The sequence below is a fragment of the Vanellus vanellus genome (assembly GCF_965231255.1).
Source record: "Vanellus vanellus genome assembly, chromosome: 2".
Classification (NCBI taxonomy): Eukaryota; Metazoa; Chordata; class Aves; order Charadriiformes; family Charadriidae; genus Vanellus; species Vanellus vanellus.
Genome location: NC_138906.1, coordinates 138,964,140 through 138,981,303, shown reverse-complemented (window position 1 = coordinate 138,981,303; position 17,164 = coordinate 138,964,140). Strand labels below are relative to the sequence as shown.

The following is a 17,164-nucleotide window of genomic DNA, read 5'->3' as shown; positions in this document are numbered from 1 at the left end:
CTTATACTGAGAGCTTTCTGGTGGGAGCACTCGGTCTTACAGATGTAGTGACCGAGATCTTCATGACCTGAGCTGTGTAGTCCACTTTCATGGTGGTCCATTAAGACCAAATCTGAAGGATGGAGAAACGGAGCAATAGTCTGGAGATGGGCATTTGCTGCCATTGGCGATGTGGCCAAGTGATTTTACGTGTCAGAATTGATGCAGTAGACAGGGGATGTGTGCAGAGACTTAAGAAGTATATGTGTTTTAAATACACTAGGACAGTATGTATGATATGAAGGGTAGAGAGGAAGGAGCAGGATCATCAGGACTGTCAAATGGAGGGGATGCCTGCTTTTTGGAAGGGATAGCATCTCCTCCAGTTGGCAATCCATATAATAAAAATGTAAATTGTCCAGTGCTCCATCAGTCAGTAAATAGTGTTCTGAGCAGTCTCGCAATAAAGTCCATTTTTAGCATAACTGGTAAGTTTGATGCCTAGCCAAGTGTTCAAGTTTCAAAGTTTGATACTGAAAAAACCCCAAATTTAAAGCATAATTCCAACTTTTGGAATGTATCTAAATATAATTTACCTACTTTTATGTTTTTCTGTAGTACTAGCTAGAGGAGTTAACAGTGTAACTGTGTTACAAAAACTGTTTCTAGGTACTATATAGATGCAGTTGCTAAGTGTCCTTATAAAGATACCTACCCCATGATACAGATAAGCTAAAGTTAATTGTGTAAAAATTAACCTAGAAACTTGGCAAAATAATAACAATGTTGTCTAACTGAAAACAAATCTCTTTCAGATTTTCTTCCTTTTGTATGTGATGGCTGTTCAGGTGTCTTTTGGTAAGTTCATAGAATATCTCAAGTTGGAAGGGACCCGTAAGGATCATCGAGTCCAACTGCCTGCTCCTTGCAGGACTACCTAAAACTAAACCATATGACGAAGAGCATCATCCAGACACTCCTTGAACTTTGGCAGGCTTGGTGCCGTGACCATTTCCCTGGGGAGCCTGTTTCAGTGACCAACCACCCTTTTTTCTAATGTCCAATCTGAACTTCCCCTAATAGCTTCATTCCATTTCCTCATGTCCTATCACTGGTCACCAGAGAGAGATCAGCGCCTCCTCCTCCGCTTCCCCCCTTGAGAAAGTTGTAGGCTGCAATGAGGTCACCCCTCAGCCTTCCCTTCTACAAGCTGAACAAATCAAGTGACCTCAGCCACTCCTCGTGAGTCTTGCCCTGGAGACCTTTCACCATCTTGGTTGCCCTCCTCTGGACACATTCTAATAGTTTGATGTCCTTCTTACATTGAGGCACCCAAAACTGCACACAGTACTCAAGGTGAGGCCTCACCAGTGCAGTGTAGAGGGGGACAATCACCTCCCTTGACTGGCTAGCTATGCTGTGCTTGATGCACTCCAGGACATTGCTGGCCCTTTTGGCTGCCAGGGCACACTATTTAGTCATATTAACTTGCCATCAACCCAGACCCCTAGATTTCTTCCCACAGGGCTGCTCTCCAGCCTCTCATCCCCCCAGTTTGTATGTATAACCAGGATTACCCTGTCCCAGGTGGATAATCTGGCACTTGCTCTTGTTAATTTTCATACAGTTGGTGATTGCCCAGCTCTCTAGTTTATCCAGATTTCTCTGTAAGGTCTCTCTACACTCAAGAGAGTCCACAGCTCCTCCTGGTTTAGTATTGTCAGCAAACTTACTTAATGTACATTCAGTTCCTGCGTCCAGATAATTTATAAAAAATATATCATTTATAAAAACATTAAAGAGCACTGGCCCTAAAACCCCACTGGTGACTGACTGCCAGTCTGATGTAGCCCCGTTTACTATAACCCATCAGCCAATTGCTTGCCCAACATATTAAGGACTTGTCTAGCTGTGTGCCAGACATTTTATCCAGAAGGATGCTGTGAAGAGACCGTATCAAAAACAAATCCAAAACCATCTGCTGGCTTCTCTAGGTCAACTAGATGGGTGACCTTGTCATAAAAGGAAATTAAGTTGGTTTTCCTGTAAGATCTTAGTGTGACAGTTGTGTAGACCTAAATGTTGTATAAAACATTCTGTGACTCAATTTAGATACATTAAAAAATAATTGTTTAATTGAACTTGCCACATGTTTTCCATAGCAGTTGTTGTGGAGCTTTGAAATCAGTAGGAATATCTTCAGAATGCAGGTAGATTATTTTGGAAGGCATCTATCTTAGATACTGTTTTGTACTGATTTTTTTTTTTGGGGGGGGGGGGGATGGTATTTTTTCTTGTAGGAAAAAAAATTGAAGTTTCTTCCAAGGTTCAAATCAGGTCCTACACTTTAATTTACACTTCAGATTAACAGAGGGCGGGTGAGATAAGCACAGATAAACCGAGGGCAGATTTCACTTTAACATGTTAGAAGCCTTCAAGGGATTTCTGATGTTGTGGAAGGTGATTCAAAATCCATTAAAACAGACAAACTCCAGTTGCTTTGAGCTGAATTCTTAAGCATGCTAATGTTCTTATTCTCTTGAAATGGTTGTTATCTTGGGGCATAAATTCCAAGGGCTAAATGTTTTACATATTCGGGAAGAATACAGTCAATCCATTGAAGATGTGAAATGCATAGATTAGAACAAATTTTGCAGAAGATTCATTATTTAATTGAAGCGTTCCTGTGATAAAACTTGCGAGATCACTCTTTAAACACTTAAATGTTTTCACATGCGGTTTTCTTTTCCTGAAATGTTGCTAATAGTGTGCCATCTTCTTTTTTTGCCACAAAGCCTTCAGCACAGGAGCCGGGATGCTCATGGGTGTTCTGAGGTAATCTGATAATATATGACTACCTTAAAATTCTGTGCAACGTAACTGTTTATTTTCAGATTAGGTATATACACATAGTATATAAGTATGAATTAAATAACTGAGAATAATCTGCAAATAAGGTGACAAGCTTAAAAAAATGAGCCTACTCTTTTTCTGCCTGTCAGAAGTAAATTCAGTTTGAGTAGGATGATGGTTCTTTTTATAACACTGAGCTAAACTTAACCAGGACAAAAGTAGGAGAGAATCACTGAACTAATTTTGCCCATAGAACGGAGAGCTAGCACAGTTCTTTTGGAAAGCTGGGGTGGTGACTTGTTATCTGTCATATCTGTTTATTTACACAAAATATTTTGTACTAATGCCTAGGTGAATATAAGAAACAATTCTGTGAAACCAGATCAGCACAGATCTTACCCATGCTCATACAAGGACTGCAAGGCAAAAGAGCTTTTGCCGGTTTTATGTCCCTACTGTGAAAAACATTTTTGTCTAAGGTGAGTGGAACAGAATGTTTAAACATCAATACTCATTCATTAGTGTATTGGAAACATAATAAAAGTTTTACACTGTTGTTTACAGACACCGTCATCAATCAGACCATGAATGTGAGAAACTGGACACACCAAAACCTCGAATGGCTGCCACCCAGCAGCTAGTTAAAGATATTATAGGCAAGTACAGTGGGATATATATTCTACAGTTTTCTTCAGAAGGCTATTTGGGCTTGTAACCTCCTCTGAGCGTTCAGGTTTGACCAAATAAGAAGAAAGGATGGGGGTTCCTTGTTTAAATAGCCTTAAACTCACATGTCAACATGTAATACCATTCATCTGGACTGAGACAACAGTGGCATATGTCTCCAAAAGAGAATCTTTAAAGCTTAAATAGGGCTCAGACTTATTTCAGAATTAATGTCTTGTTCTCATTCTACAAGTACTATAATGTAATGAATTGTACCTGGCCGTTATTATTTGCGTATTAATTCACGTGCAAATAACCCGATTGTATTCTATTGGGTGCATGTGCCAGTCTGCTGGGATTATACCTACACAACAATGGCAAAAAAAATGTGACTCTACAATGTAATGTTTTGCAGCTTTTAAACAAGCTCTAGGACAGGAAAGAGAATAAACAGCACTGCCTAACTGGACACTAGAATGTATGTGTAAAAAGGAGGACCTGATGCTGTTGCCATATGAATGCTGTGATGGCCACAGGTGTAGAAACATAGGAATTTGTATCTGTTTGGCTTTTGGAACCTGTATTTACCTCAGGATAGTATTCATCTAGTTTTCAGTGTAAATGAGTTCTGCTAGAACTGTAGCAATTCCAAATATTCTTGAATATGAGTATCTGATATCATATCCTTGGGAGGACATAAAAGGGATGGGAACCTTGGAGATACAATGAGGTCCAAGAGGCTAATTCCAAGATATGTTCAGGAGACAAGTCTGAATCATCACACTAACAGGAATAATATTGTTCTCAGATTCTAAAAAGAATGAGGAAGCAAAAAGCAAAAAACATAAAGGAGCAAGAAACAGTGAGACGGCAGCAAAAGTGGCATTAATGAAACTGAAAATGCACGCTTGTGGGGACAAGTCCTTGCCTCAGGTCAGTCATGTTTGTTTTCAATAACTGAATTCTCATAGGAAGTGGGAAGTTTTGTAGATTTCTTGTTCTTCATTTAGTCCCCTCAGTTTGGTTTTGGATTTAATTCTCAAGCCTACGATCATTTATACGTATATTTCAGCCTGGTACCCAAAAGCAATCTCATTAGTTACGAGGTCTCTATGTGGAGTTTGGAGCAGTCAGGTCAAATTCCTTTACTTTATAGCAGAAATGTATTTGCTTGCCGTATGACTGTCACACAGCTCTGCAGAGACAGACAGGTTCTTTTGGAGATCCTCAGCAGAATGATGATGGCACTAAGTTGTAGTTACAATTAAAGCTTTATTATTTTAGCAGAATTTGGTGATCGGCATAGCATAGAATTTTATGATCACAGTAGGACAGGATTTTTATAATCAGAGTCAGTGTAGCACAATATTATAATTAGCGTAGCACAGAATTTTATAGCACAGCTTAGCTTATAAACCCAATGATTATAAAAATAAGCTTATAAACCAAATTACTTTGAATTGCTAATTGTGAAAGCAAACCAATTTCTCATTCCAAACATTTTTTAAAGCATCTGCAGCAGCATTTTGGAAAATGTCAAGCGTAGCAGAAATATTTACAATAGCTCTTTCCAGCTCATCAATACTTAAACTTGGAAAAAGTGCATACTTAAATTGATGGAATTTCATCATTTTTTGTATCAACAGATTGATCACAACACAGTTCTTGCATACAGGTTAATGGTTGTCTAAAAAAGTAGATGTTAACTTTTTTTAAATTGAAATGCATGGGGGACAAGACATGATGTGGTACAGGTGTCTGTCCATTGTTGTGCCAGACTTTTATAGGCATTTGTGCCACAGAGCCAGAACCGTCTGGATGCTGGAATGGTGGGCCGCTGATTTGGTACCGTAAATTTCTAGGGAAACTTTCCTCACACCACTGATGAGCCTCTTTTTTCAGCGTCAGGATGATCAAATGTAAGCAGGCCAGCATGGCTTATTCAAATTGTGTGAAAAGGGTTGGTGTATATACAGCCAGGCGTGTTATTCCAATTACAGATCATCCGGTTGTCATTAGTTCTTAACTCTGTAGAATGTAGAGTTAGGACCAGTGAGTTTATAGTATCTTTGGCAAAATGTGCCATTAACAGTCCATGTGAGATTTCAGGGTGTCAAAATATTTAAAACAGTATTATTTGTAATCACTGATTTGTTTTTACAGATCCATGTGGTTCTTAAATTGGATTCATTACAAATTCTGGTTCAGTTATAGCATATCAGCTGAAACCGAGTTTGTATCTGGTTGTAGCACAGGGTATAATCACAGTTGCTTGCTTTTCCCACTTAGGTCGAATTCGTATGTTGGGCATTGCAGTGCCCCATGGGGTCTTATCATAAGAATGTGCCTTAAAAGGTTGAGTTTGATAATTTGGAGGGTTGGGGAGTGAGTATGCCAATTTAGGTTGGTACCAAGATGTTTCAGGAACAGGTTCAGCTACCCACCCAGAATTGGCAGCTGAAGATTGAGGGTGGTGTAAACAATACCAACAGTTGATTCATTACGATTAATGATTCATTACCCATGTGAGAAATTATGTTCATGAACTGAATGACACGATTATCATCCCATTCTTGAAATAGGGAGGAAGAGGGTACAAATAAGGGTGAGTACAATACAGTGGGTGTTGTGATCATCTTTTTACAGCTGAGGTTTCCACGAAGGTAGAGTGATGATTCCTTGGGCGCACTCCAGGCTTGTTCAGGCCAAAAAATCCATCCAAGTATAGTTCATTACCTGAAGCTATAAGAAATTACTCAGTCTTGGGAATTATCCAAGCCTCAGTGGAAGTTAAAGGGAGTCCCCTTTTAGAAACAGTTTTCCATATGCCCTTTTCTCAGGGAGTTAGTAAAGTGACAGGTATTTTAACCATCAAAAGGTAGGTAATAAGAACAGTGTCACCCTGAGAAAAAAGACAGGCTGACAGTGGGCATTTTAGATGTTTTATGGGTTGGAGAGCAGGAAAATGAGCTTGTTCCACTGGGCGTCCAGAGGGTGTCTGCCAGTTATTTAAGCATCCAACAGCTTTCGGTAAGGCTTTACCCCATTTTCCTGTATATAAACTTCACCCTAGAGCTATTTTTGTAGACTATTCCACGTCTTGACTGTACCATAACTTTGGGGTCTGTAGGACAGGTCAAACAGCCAGACAACTCCATGATGTTCACACCATTCCTGGAAATTATTATTTTTTTTTAATGAGTGCCATTGTCAGATTGCACAGCAGAGGGCATGGGAGCCTCAGCAAACCATTGATTAAATCCTGCCACAGTGGTAAGACCATCAGCTTTCTGGCAAGCAAAAACTTTCCCTAAGCCTGATGTTATTTCAACTCTCACAAGGATATAACGCCACCCCTCAGGTGTTTGAGGGAGAGGTCCAACGTAATCAATTTGCCAAGCGGGCCCAGGGGACTTATTTCCTGCCTCCTATCCATTTGTTCCCCTAAAGGGTCACCTCCCAGCTGGGGTCCTGGCATTGTTTCTTCATCAGTTGTTTCAGTAGCCCAGTAAGTGTTGCCCCGTATCCAGCTCACAGAATATCCGTACCAAATATATTTAAGTTTCCTAGTCGCGTTTGCTATTTTTGGGAAGTGGGGGGAGGCAAAAGAGAAGTTCCAATTTTACCTTAACAATTGAATAAGGAACCATTTACTCCAGTTACCAATATTTTCTGATATTTCAGAGGGATAGCTTCAGGACACGATTCTGCTTTAATCATGAATAGTTGTGCTCCAGTATCTTCGAGTAAATCAGTCTTTAATTGTCATTTAGTATGGCCCAAAGGGTGGGACTCGGTCCTCGAATGGCAGAGGGTAGGGCCACTTGTACCTCCGCCAGTCTGAGCACCTTGTCTAGTTTCCATGATACTCCTCTCTGATAGGAGATAAGTCAGGATATTTTTGTTGTTTAAAGGGGTTTCTGTTTATGAGAGGGACACTAGGGAGAGATGTGGACAGCTTTTCCTCCTTTTCCCCTTCTTTCACTAGCAATCTTAGTTTTTTGGTAGGCAAACCATGGAACAAGTCACCAGTGTACCCCTATTTATGCAGGCAGGCCACCAGTTGTTTCACTTGGATCCTGCACTTTCAGTTTGATTAGGAAGTCTCTTGATGGTGTTATATTGTTTATTTAAATTGGCTTGATGGCTGTGTGGGGCACTTGTTCGACCTCCAGGTGGGACTGAGGGAGTTTGGACCCTACGCTGCTCCTTTCATATGGGAGGGTCAGGGCTTAATTCTTGCCTTTGTGGAGCACTTGTTAAAGAAAGGATTTCTGCAGATAAACCCTGGCATATTCACATAAAGATTAGTCTGACCTTACAGTTCCTTTCCGATCAGACCTCCATTCAGAGGACATAGCAGGAATGTCCCAAAGACTAGGTTTGTCACCTGGGGCTTGATGTAATAAGGTTATAATAGCTGCTTGTAATTAAGCTTCCTGCAATTCTTCTGGGCCCTGCCAAGGAATTGTAGGTTCCTTGCTTGGATCTTGATAATGGACCCCTGTTGTCCATTGAATAGCTAAGGCCCATAAGGTTCAATCAATATTCCCTCTGAGGGTGAGAAAAATTCCAGGACCTAAATCTAAGTCTTTTGCCTTTCCAACAAACAGATTTACCCTTGCTGCTTTATCATGCCAGAGGCAGCACAGCCATTTAACTATTGACTGCCCAGGTCGTTTTTGGTATGTTGCCTGAATTTTTCGCAAATAATCCATATTGCAATCCAAATATTAGTAGTATCCCTTCTCTGTGGATTGTTCCCCTGTGGGTCATCAGTAGCGATTTCTTGTTTAGTCAGGGGACATATTGGTACAGAATCAATTGCTTCCTCACCAGAGTCATCCAGGCTGTCCCAAATCTTTCCAGCCCAGTCACTATTATACATGGCTACATAGACCTTTACGACATCTATATCGCTACCTTTTAACAGTTTTTTCACAATGTTTTCTTGCTTTTTCTATAACTTGTGGCACTAATTGTTTTTCAAGATATACTCTTTTTCCAGACTCACTGTCAGCCTTTAATTTGGTTATACTAATTATAAATCACAGAATGATAGAGGTTGGAAGGGACCTCTGGAGACCATCTAGTCCAACCCCCTGCCAGAGAAAGTTCACCTACAACAGGTTGCACAGGACCACGTCCAGGTGCATTTTGAATGTCTCCAGAGTAGGAGACTCCACAACCTCTGGGCAGCCTGTTCCGGTGCTCTTCCTCCCTCAAAGAAGTCCCTCCTCATCTTAAGGTGGAACTTCCTATGTTCAAGTTTGTGCCCATTACCTCTTGTCCTGTTACTGGGCACCACTGAAAAAAGACTGGTCCCATCCCCCTGGCACCCTCCCTTTAAGTATTTATAAGTATTGGTAAGTTCCCCCCTCAGTCTTCTCTTCTCTAGACTTAAAAGACCCAAGTCCCTCAGCCTTTCCTTATAACAAAGATGCTCCAATCCCTTAATCGTCTTTGTAGCCCTTTGCTGGACCCTCTCCAGCAGATCCCTGTCTTTCTTGAACTGGGGAGCCCAGAACTGGACATAATACTCCAGATGTGGCCTCACCAGGGCAGAGAAGAGGGGGAGGATGACCTCCCTCGACCTGCTGGCCACACTCTTCATGATGCACCCAAGGATGCTATAGGCCTTCTTGGCCGCCAGGGCACATTGCTGGCTCATGGTCATCCTGTTGTCCACCAGGACTCCCAGGTACCTTTCTACAGAGCTGCTTTCCAGCCCCTAACCTGTACTGCTGCATGGGTTATTCCTCCCCAGATGCAGTACCCTACACTTGCCCTTGTTGAATTTCATAATGTTTCTCTCTGCCCAACTCTCCAGCCTGTCCAGGTCACGCTGTAAGGCGGAACAGCCTTGTGGCATGTCAGCCACTCCTCCCAGTTTCGTGTCATCAGCAAACTTGCTGATGGTACACTCTATCCCTTCATCCAGTTCATTGATGAGTATAGTGAACAGGACTGGACCCAGTACTGACCCCTCAGGAACACCACTTGTCACAGACCTCCAACTAGACTCTGCACCACTAATCACAACCCTCTGAGCTCTATCTGTCAGCCAGTTCTCAATCCACCCCACTGTCCATTCGTCTAACCCCCCACTTCCTAAGTTTGCCTGTGAGGATGATGTGGGAGATGGCATCAAAAGCCTTGCCAAAGTCAAGGTAGATGACATCCACTGCCCTCCCCTCATCTATCCATCCAGTCATGCCATCGTAGAAGGCTATCACATTAGTCAGACATGACTTCCCCTTGGTGAATCCATGTTGACTACTTCTGATAATGTTCTTTTCCTCCAGGTGATTGGAGATGATGCTCAGAATGAGCTGTTCCATTATCTTTCCAGGGATGGAGGTGAGGCTGACCAGCCTGTAGTTTCCCGGGTCATCCTTCTTGCCCTTTTTGAAGACATTGGCTTTCCTCCAGTCCTCAGGCACCTCACCTGTTCTCCAGGACCTTTCAAAGCTGATGGAGAGTGGCCCAGCAATGACTTCCGCCAGCTCCCTCAGCACTCGTGGGTGCATCCCATCAGGCCCCATGGACTTGTGGGTATCCAGTTTAGTTAATTGATCTCTAACTTGATCCTCTTCGACCAAAGGAAAGTCTCAAACCGGGACAGTTCCTCCAGACTTTCTCTGTTACCTTCAAAGTGTGGGACTCCTGAGGGCTGGCCTGAGCAGTAAAGACTGAAGCAAAGAAGGCATTCAGTAACTCTGTCTTCTCTTCATCATCCGTCACCACGGCACCTGTCTCATTCAACAGTGGGCCCACATTTTCTCTAGTTTTCCTTTTGCCTCTGATGTACTTGAAGAAACCCTTCCTGTTGTCCTTGACATCCCTTGCCAGATTTAATTCCAAGGCTGCCTTGGCTTTCCTCGTTTCATCCCTGCATACTCTGATGGCATTCTTGTAATCTTGCCAAGTGGTCAGTCCCTTCTTCCATGTACTGTAAACTTCCTTCTCCCACTTGAGCTTTTTCAGAAGCTCCCTGCTCAGCCTCCTGCTTCCCTTGCCTGATTTCTTGCTCTTAGGGATGTACTGATCCTGAGCTTGGAGATGGCAATACTGAATATCAACCAGCTCTCTTGAGCCCCTCTACCCTCTAGAGCCCTAACCCATAGGATTTCTCCAAGCAGTTTCTTGAAGAGATCAAAGTAAGCTGTCCTGAAGTTCAAGGCTGCAATCCTACTTGTGATTTTATGCATACTATATTTAATCCTGAACTCTTATCTTCTCATGATCACTATAGCCAAGGCTGCCCCCAACCTTAATGTACTCCACCAGTCCCTCTTTGTTAGTACTGAGTCCAGTAGTACACCTCTGATTGTTGGCTCCTCCACCTGAGTCCAAAAGTTATCATCAATGCACTGGAGGAACCTCCTGGACTGCACATGCCTAGCTGTGTAGCCTTCCCAGCAGATAGCAGGGTGATTGAAGTCCTTCATGAGAACCAAGGCCTGTGATTGTGAGGCGACTCTCAGCTGTCTACAGAAGGCCTCATCAACTTCCCCATCCTGATCAGGTGGCCTGTAATAAACACCCACAACAGTGTCTCTTATATTAGCCTATGCCTCGATCCTTACCTACAAGCTCTCAACTCTTCATCTGGCCCCAGGGAGAGCTTGATACATTGCAGTTGCTCTCTCACATAAAGAGCAACTCCACCAGCTCGCCTTGCTGGCCTATCTTTCCTAAAGAGAACTTTGCTGACGGTTCACCTTTCAACTTTATAATTTCCTCTTCTAACCTTTCAACTTGTTCATTCTCAATTTTCCACACTGTGATTAATAGCCAGCACATTCCTTCCATTTGTCCTTCTTCACTTTACACATATCCTTCCATTTATTAAACTCTTTCCATATGGCTTTTGGATCATGGCTTATTGCCTCTAGCCACTTCTTGTCCTGCATTGGATCTTGCCGTCTATTTTCTTTAAACCCCTTTCTCCAGGAGTCACATTTGTCAGGGAAATCAGTCATCACTTTGACCCAAGGATTCTGTTGACTGTGCCAAATTACTCTGTCACCTGACACTATGGGGACAGACAGGTTCTTTTGGGGATCCTCAGCAGAATGATGATGGCACTATGTTGTAGTTACAATTAAAGCTTTATTATTTTAACAAAATGTAATGGTAAGCATAGCCTAGGATTTTATGATCACAGCAGCACAGGATTTTATAATCAGAACCAGTGTAGCACAATTTTGTAAGTAGTGTAGCACAGAATTTTATAGCACAGCTTAGCTTAGGGTTCCTAATCACCTGGACCCTCTGCAGATCGGGTCAAATCTTAATACTTGGTTTGCAGTATCAATATCACAGTCATCATCTAGACTTGAAACACGTAAAAGAATATGAGTCACTCAGTCCTCGGAGGAAGCAGATGATGGTGGAGGTGTTGCTGGCCACTGGGGGATCACAGGTTTTGCAGTCCATCAGCAGTTCTCATCAAAGTCCCAGTTGGGGCTTGTAACTGCTTGATTTTATGGACAGTGCTCTGTGTGCTGTTAGGCCTCCCTGTTCTGTGATGGGGTCATCACCACCATGTTGGCTGGGTGCCTGGGACCTTCAAGGCCAGTAAGATGAGGCAAAGTTGGCCTGGCACCCAGGGACCGTAAGGCTGATAGGGAGGAGGAGAAGAAGTCCTCCTGGTGCGCAGGACCTGCAGGAGGAGGGGAGAGGGAACTGATACGTGACCAGCTTGGTCGCAGAGAATGGCCCTTTGCCTTATAAAATGGCATTAGTTCTGCTAACCATATTGCCGGGGGTCAGGAGCCTGGGTACCAGTCACACATGGCTAACCCATCTCAAAGGGGTGCTTTTCATGCTGGGTACTGAGAGGCTTCTGAAAGAGATAGGCCAGGGCTTGCACAACTCTGTACCAGTCACATTGAACCTGTCTCATATGAAACTGAGCTTTGTGTTCTGCAAAGCTCCAGTCTTATTTCTGCTACTCAGATTTAATAGACCTTTATTACATTTCTGGATGAGGTATGAAGGTCCTGCTTTTGGGTTGGAGAAGGGTTTTGAGTGTTGCTTTATGTTTCTTTCAGCCTTTAATTTCTTTGGCTCTTGAAGTATTTCACAGATTCCTTATTGTTTTTACTACTGTGGCCAGTCAAACCTAGTGTTCAAGTCTTTTCCACATATCAGGATTATGCAGATTTTAGAAACACCTTGATTCTTTCATCTATGATTTCACTTTAGATCTGTACTTACGCATCCTCTTAAAAGAAATGTATTTAAATTACTTTTCACCCACTGTTATGTTAGAGCACACCAAGTTTAGGCCTGTTGTATTGATTTTATACTACTGAAAATATTCTATTTGGTAGTCTTATTGTTAGGTTTTATCTTAGTAGAGTACATTTAATTATTGTTTTTAAAATAACTACAGCTATTCCGTTCCTGTGTCCTCATGTATGGGTTTTTTATACTTTGTCATGCTTAGAAATTAGATATGACCTCTGCTTAAGCAGAGTTAATACAAAGACCTGCTTGTAGCATTCTTCACAGATAATAATACTTTAATAAATATGTGCCGGAGGGAAAGTGATTAATTTCAAATATTGTGCAACATAATTAAAAAAATCCACCCCCAGTATATATAAAAGTCACTTCCTAATTCCAAAGCTCTAAAAAGTGTAGCACAAATTACCATATGCTAATTTCTCTTACTCTTTATTTTCTCATTTGGATATTAATTGTTTAATCATCTAGAACAGCGATAATTCTAGCAGTGATAAATTAAGCCTGTTAACCTTCAGCACGTCTCTATTTAAATTGCTTCCTAGACTCCTTTTAGCTGCCTTCTACCCGCATGTTTCACTTTGACAGATTTTTTTTCAATATGAAGTTTCTGGAATGCCTCTGAGGCACATTAGTTCTCTCATCATTATATAGAGAAGATTGACAGGTTTTTCCTGGAGGTGCACAGCAAAAGGACAGGGGGCAACAGGCACAAGCTGCAACATGTGAAATTCCAATTAGATAATAGGAAGAAAAATCCCAGTGAGGGTGGTCAGACTTTGGAACAAGCTTATCTGAAAATTTGTGGAATCTACCTACATCTGTGGGATGTTAAAAAATTGACTGAATCTGACTTGGATCAACCTGATCTACCTTTATAGTTAGGTCCAACTTTAAAGTTCCCTCTGCTTTGAGCGTGGTTTTGGACCACATGGCACCAGAGGTCCTTTCTGATCTTTATTATTCTATGATGAGGAAAATCAGGCCCCGTTGTTCAGATTAGCTTTCCGCAAATGATTGCTTCTTTGGGTGTCAGACCTGACCAGCACAAAACAGGAGGGCCATGCTGCAAAATAGGATTAGGTATTGTGTCCCTGACTGACCAGTATTTTCTTGGATATGGCACAGAAATTCCAGCAGGCATATCCCATTGTTAGGGATGCAACAGCAGAACGAGCTGTTTTGTGAATTAAGTTTCAGTGAACTGTGGGAGACTCTCTAATCATCCTAAGAACTGGAGGAGCAACTGTAGGAAAGTGCCAGGGCACTGACAGCAGTTGAGTGTTATCATGTCTCCATAATAAGATGGCCGTTGTGTTAACTGTTTTACAAGTTGTGGTCACTTACATTTTAGCAAGATTCAGGTCCTGCTTCCCTTGCCTCTTTGTAATATTCCTGGATATTAAAGATTTTCTTGTGTGTGGAGAGCACTCAAGTTTTGAGGAAAATGCACAGGTTGAAATTCAGACTCAGTTTTATGAACAGAGCTGGGGGAAGGGTAGTTCCATATTTTTCTAGGGAAGGCATACATAAAACCTTTAAAAAGAAGACTTCCTTGTTGTTTAATAATGTCTTGCTTGGACTCAGCAAGGGCTGTCTTAACTGATGAATATACAGTCATGCTTGCTTTGTGTCTTCTGTTGAATGTCAAGAAGAAATAAAACTGAAGAAGGGATTGTCCCCATCTCTCCCTCGTAGGTCATTCTTGAAATTTCTTAAACAAATGTTTCAGTCTAGTAGATACCGAAAGAATGTTTAGTACATAAAAGGAGGAAAAACAGGATAAAGGATTAGCTGGCTGTGACCGGAATGTTGGTTTGTGAAGCAGGCATTTCTGGTACGGTGAATTGTTCTGTTTTAACCACCTTTGCATTCCAATTTGAGACATTATACTGCTGCCAAAAGCCAGCACTGCTTATTTAAACTCACCTTTTTCTCCCCAGAGCAGTCATTGCCTAGTAAATCCAGGGCAGACACCTTTTCATGTCTGTCTATATATAACAGTCTAGCTATGAGATTCTGGTGAAAGATGTTCCCTCCACCTTTCGGAACTTACTGTCCATCATAATTGTGCCTGCAGCTGGAGGGGATTGGACTTGATGCTCTCAGTCATTTATATTCTGCAGTAAAATGGGGCCTTGGTCCTGATGGAGTAGAACAAGTTTCAATTGGTAATTTTAGGGTTGATGTTTAAGTTTTTTACTGAAAAACTATTAGATGTGTATGACTGGAATTAATGTGTTTCTTCTGTGAATAATTTTTTGTTTATTTTTCATGTTTTTCTAGACAGAAAGAATTTACTTTCAAGTATTTTTACCAAAGGGGACCAAAGAGAAAAGCAAGCCCATGTTCTTTTGCAGTAAGTGGAGTATTGGCAAAGTAGTAGATTTTGCAGCTTCCTTAGCAAGCCTTAAAAATGACAACAACAAATCAACATCCCAGGTAAATAAGTAATAACAACAAACATCTTCCAGGTTGTTGGGTTTTGATTTGGTTTGGGTTTTTTTCAGGTTTTTTTTTTTTTACTCTTTTGTCCCTCCCTCACCCCACTTCTTGCAGATAGGCAAATCTTCATGTTAATATCTTTGCTATTTGTCTTACAGAAATTGAGATTATGCCATACTGCCTCTGGAGAAGCTTTGCCATTTGATCACACATTGGAAACATGGCTATCTGATAAAGACTATCCATTGTACAATGGTGGAAATATAATTTTGGAGTATCTTGATAATGATGTTCTATTTATAGAAGATAGAGAGTCATACTTTAGTTAACCAAAATTATGACAAAAAAATCAAAGATTTTTTCAGAAGTATGATATATTCAAACCAAGTCCAGTTTTCTTTCAAAATCACTGGTATGCCAGAATCTGTCCTCAGTTGTAAAGACACAGTTCCCATCAATTTCTCAGTTGCTTGACTGACAGAACTATGTCCTGAAAGGAAAATTAGTTACTATAATAATTAATATTACAGATATTAATTTTCTAGAATTGTGGAGGAATTCCTGAAAGGAAAAGGCCACGCTTTAATCGATGTGAGCAATCCCGGGTTTGAGCTGGGCGAAGAGGCTTATGGGACGGCCTCAGAGCACAATTAGAAACACTGTCTTTAACCGGCCTTGACTCGTAAAAGGAGAAAGAAGAAAGTCCTGAAACATCAAGAAGACAGAATTCAGTCCTGAGTCGAAGCCAAGAAACAGTGTATGCTATGCGCGTGGACAAGAGACTTTAGCAAATCATATAGCAGAGCGCTGTGCGTGAACACAAGGCTTGGACCAATCGTGTGTTGTTTATTATGCATGCTTGCGCTGTAGTCTATATATACTCTGCTAAAATAGCTAACAAATGAGAACGACCATACTCACATTGAGGATGTGTCGTTACTCCGGATCCGATCCCACTCCAACATAGAATAAATTCTTATCTTATTTAGCTCTATAACATCAATAATGTTTTCTTAAATTTTATATTTATTTTTGTGTACATGATGGGAAAAGTATATATTAAAATCAATAAATAATGAAAATGTAAACTTGCAGTCTGTCAGTTCTCTGAAGGAAAGAAACACATTACACCATTGCAGCATCTTTTCTACATCTACAGGAACAGATTTCATTGAGTTCGGAATCCAGCACTGTTCATGCCCGACGTCCACATTTTCTTCGCTCCTCATAATAGCATAATGACATTTAGAAGGAAAGCTTTCTGAAGCAGAAGTAAATTCACACAGATGTCTATCTTGTGTTTGTAAATCCCAGCACCGTTGTATGATTAGGTGAGGGGAAAAAAGAGAACTTGAAATCATCCTTTTCTAATTCTTGTGTAAAAGAGGAAGAAATATGGTAAGAGAGGAAGAAATACAGTTCAACTGGAAGTGTAGCATTCAACAGCTTACAGTTTCATCCTGGCATTTCTAACCTTAGGTAAATCTCTATTATTTCCTTTTCAGCAGACTGCAAGATGGACTTACTAAGTTTTAAAGCAGTTGTTTGCAGTGATTGTACATAAAGAAGTTACACCTCTGGGTCCATAACTATGACCTATAGAATTAATGGGTTTCTCAGTTGTCAGTGTCTTGAAATTGTTTGGTGCTCATTAAAAAGACTGTTCAGAGTATCAGTAGCTGATATACTCCAGTTTTTTGGATCTCTTGGTGGATTTCAAAGCTGGATTGTAAATTAAAAGCGAACATAACAAGAAAGAACCACAAGATTATTTTTATCATAGTTATAGCTGTTTTGAATTACTGAAACATAAAAGCATGTTAAGTTGAACACAAATATTAGGGCCAGCTCTTTCCTAATGATAAGTTCTGATGTATAACCAACGAGCCTCGCTTCATCTTTCTTGAAAGGGCTTGTTACAACCCAAAATCATTCTGTAGTGGCCTTGAGCCTGTCTCTAGTTAAG

At 41.1% G+C, this 17,164-nt stretch overlaps 1 protein-coding gene across 1 annotated transcript; it reads left to right on the top strand.

Annotated features, from left to right (window-relative positions):
- Positions 1–769: 769 nt before the first annotated feature.
- ZFAND1 (zinc finger AN1-type containing 1) lies at positions 770–16,245 on the top strand (the record flags this gene model as incomplete). Its single annotated transcript, XM_082499239.1, has 7 exons — positions 770–837; positions 2,775–2,814; positions 3,184–3,311; positions 3,397–3,488; positions 4,307–4,431; positions 15,040–15,195; positions 15,357–16,245. Coding segments are annotated over 7 exons (780 nt in total), but the record flags the coding sequence as incomplete, so codon positions are not given.
- Between the last annotated feature and the right edge of the window lie 919 nt (positions 16,246–17,164).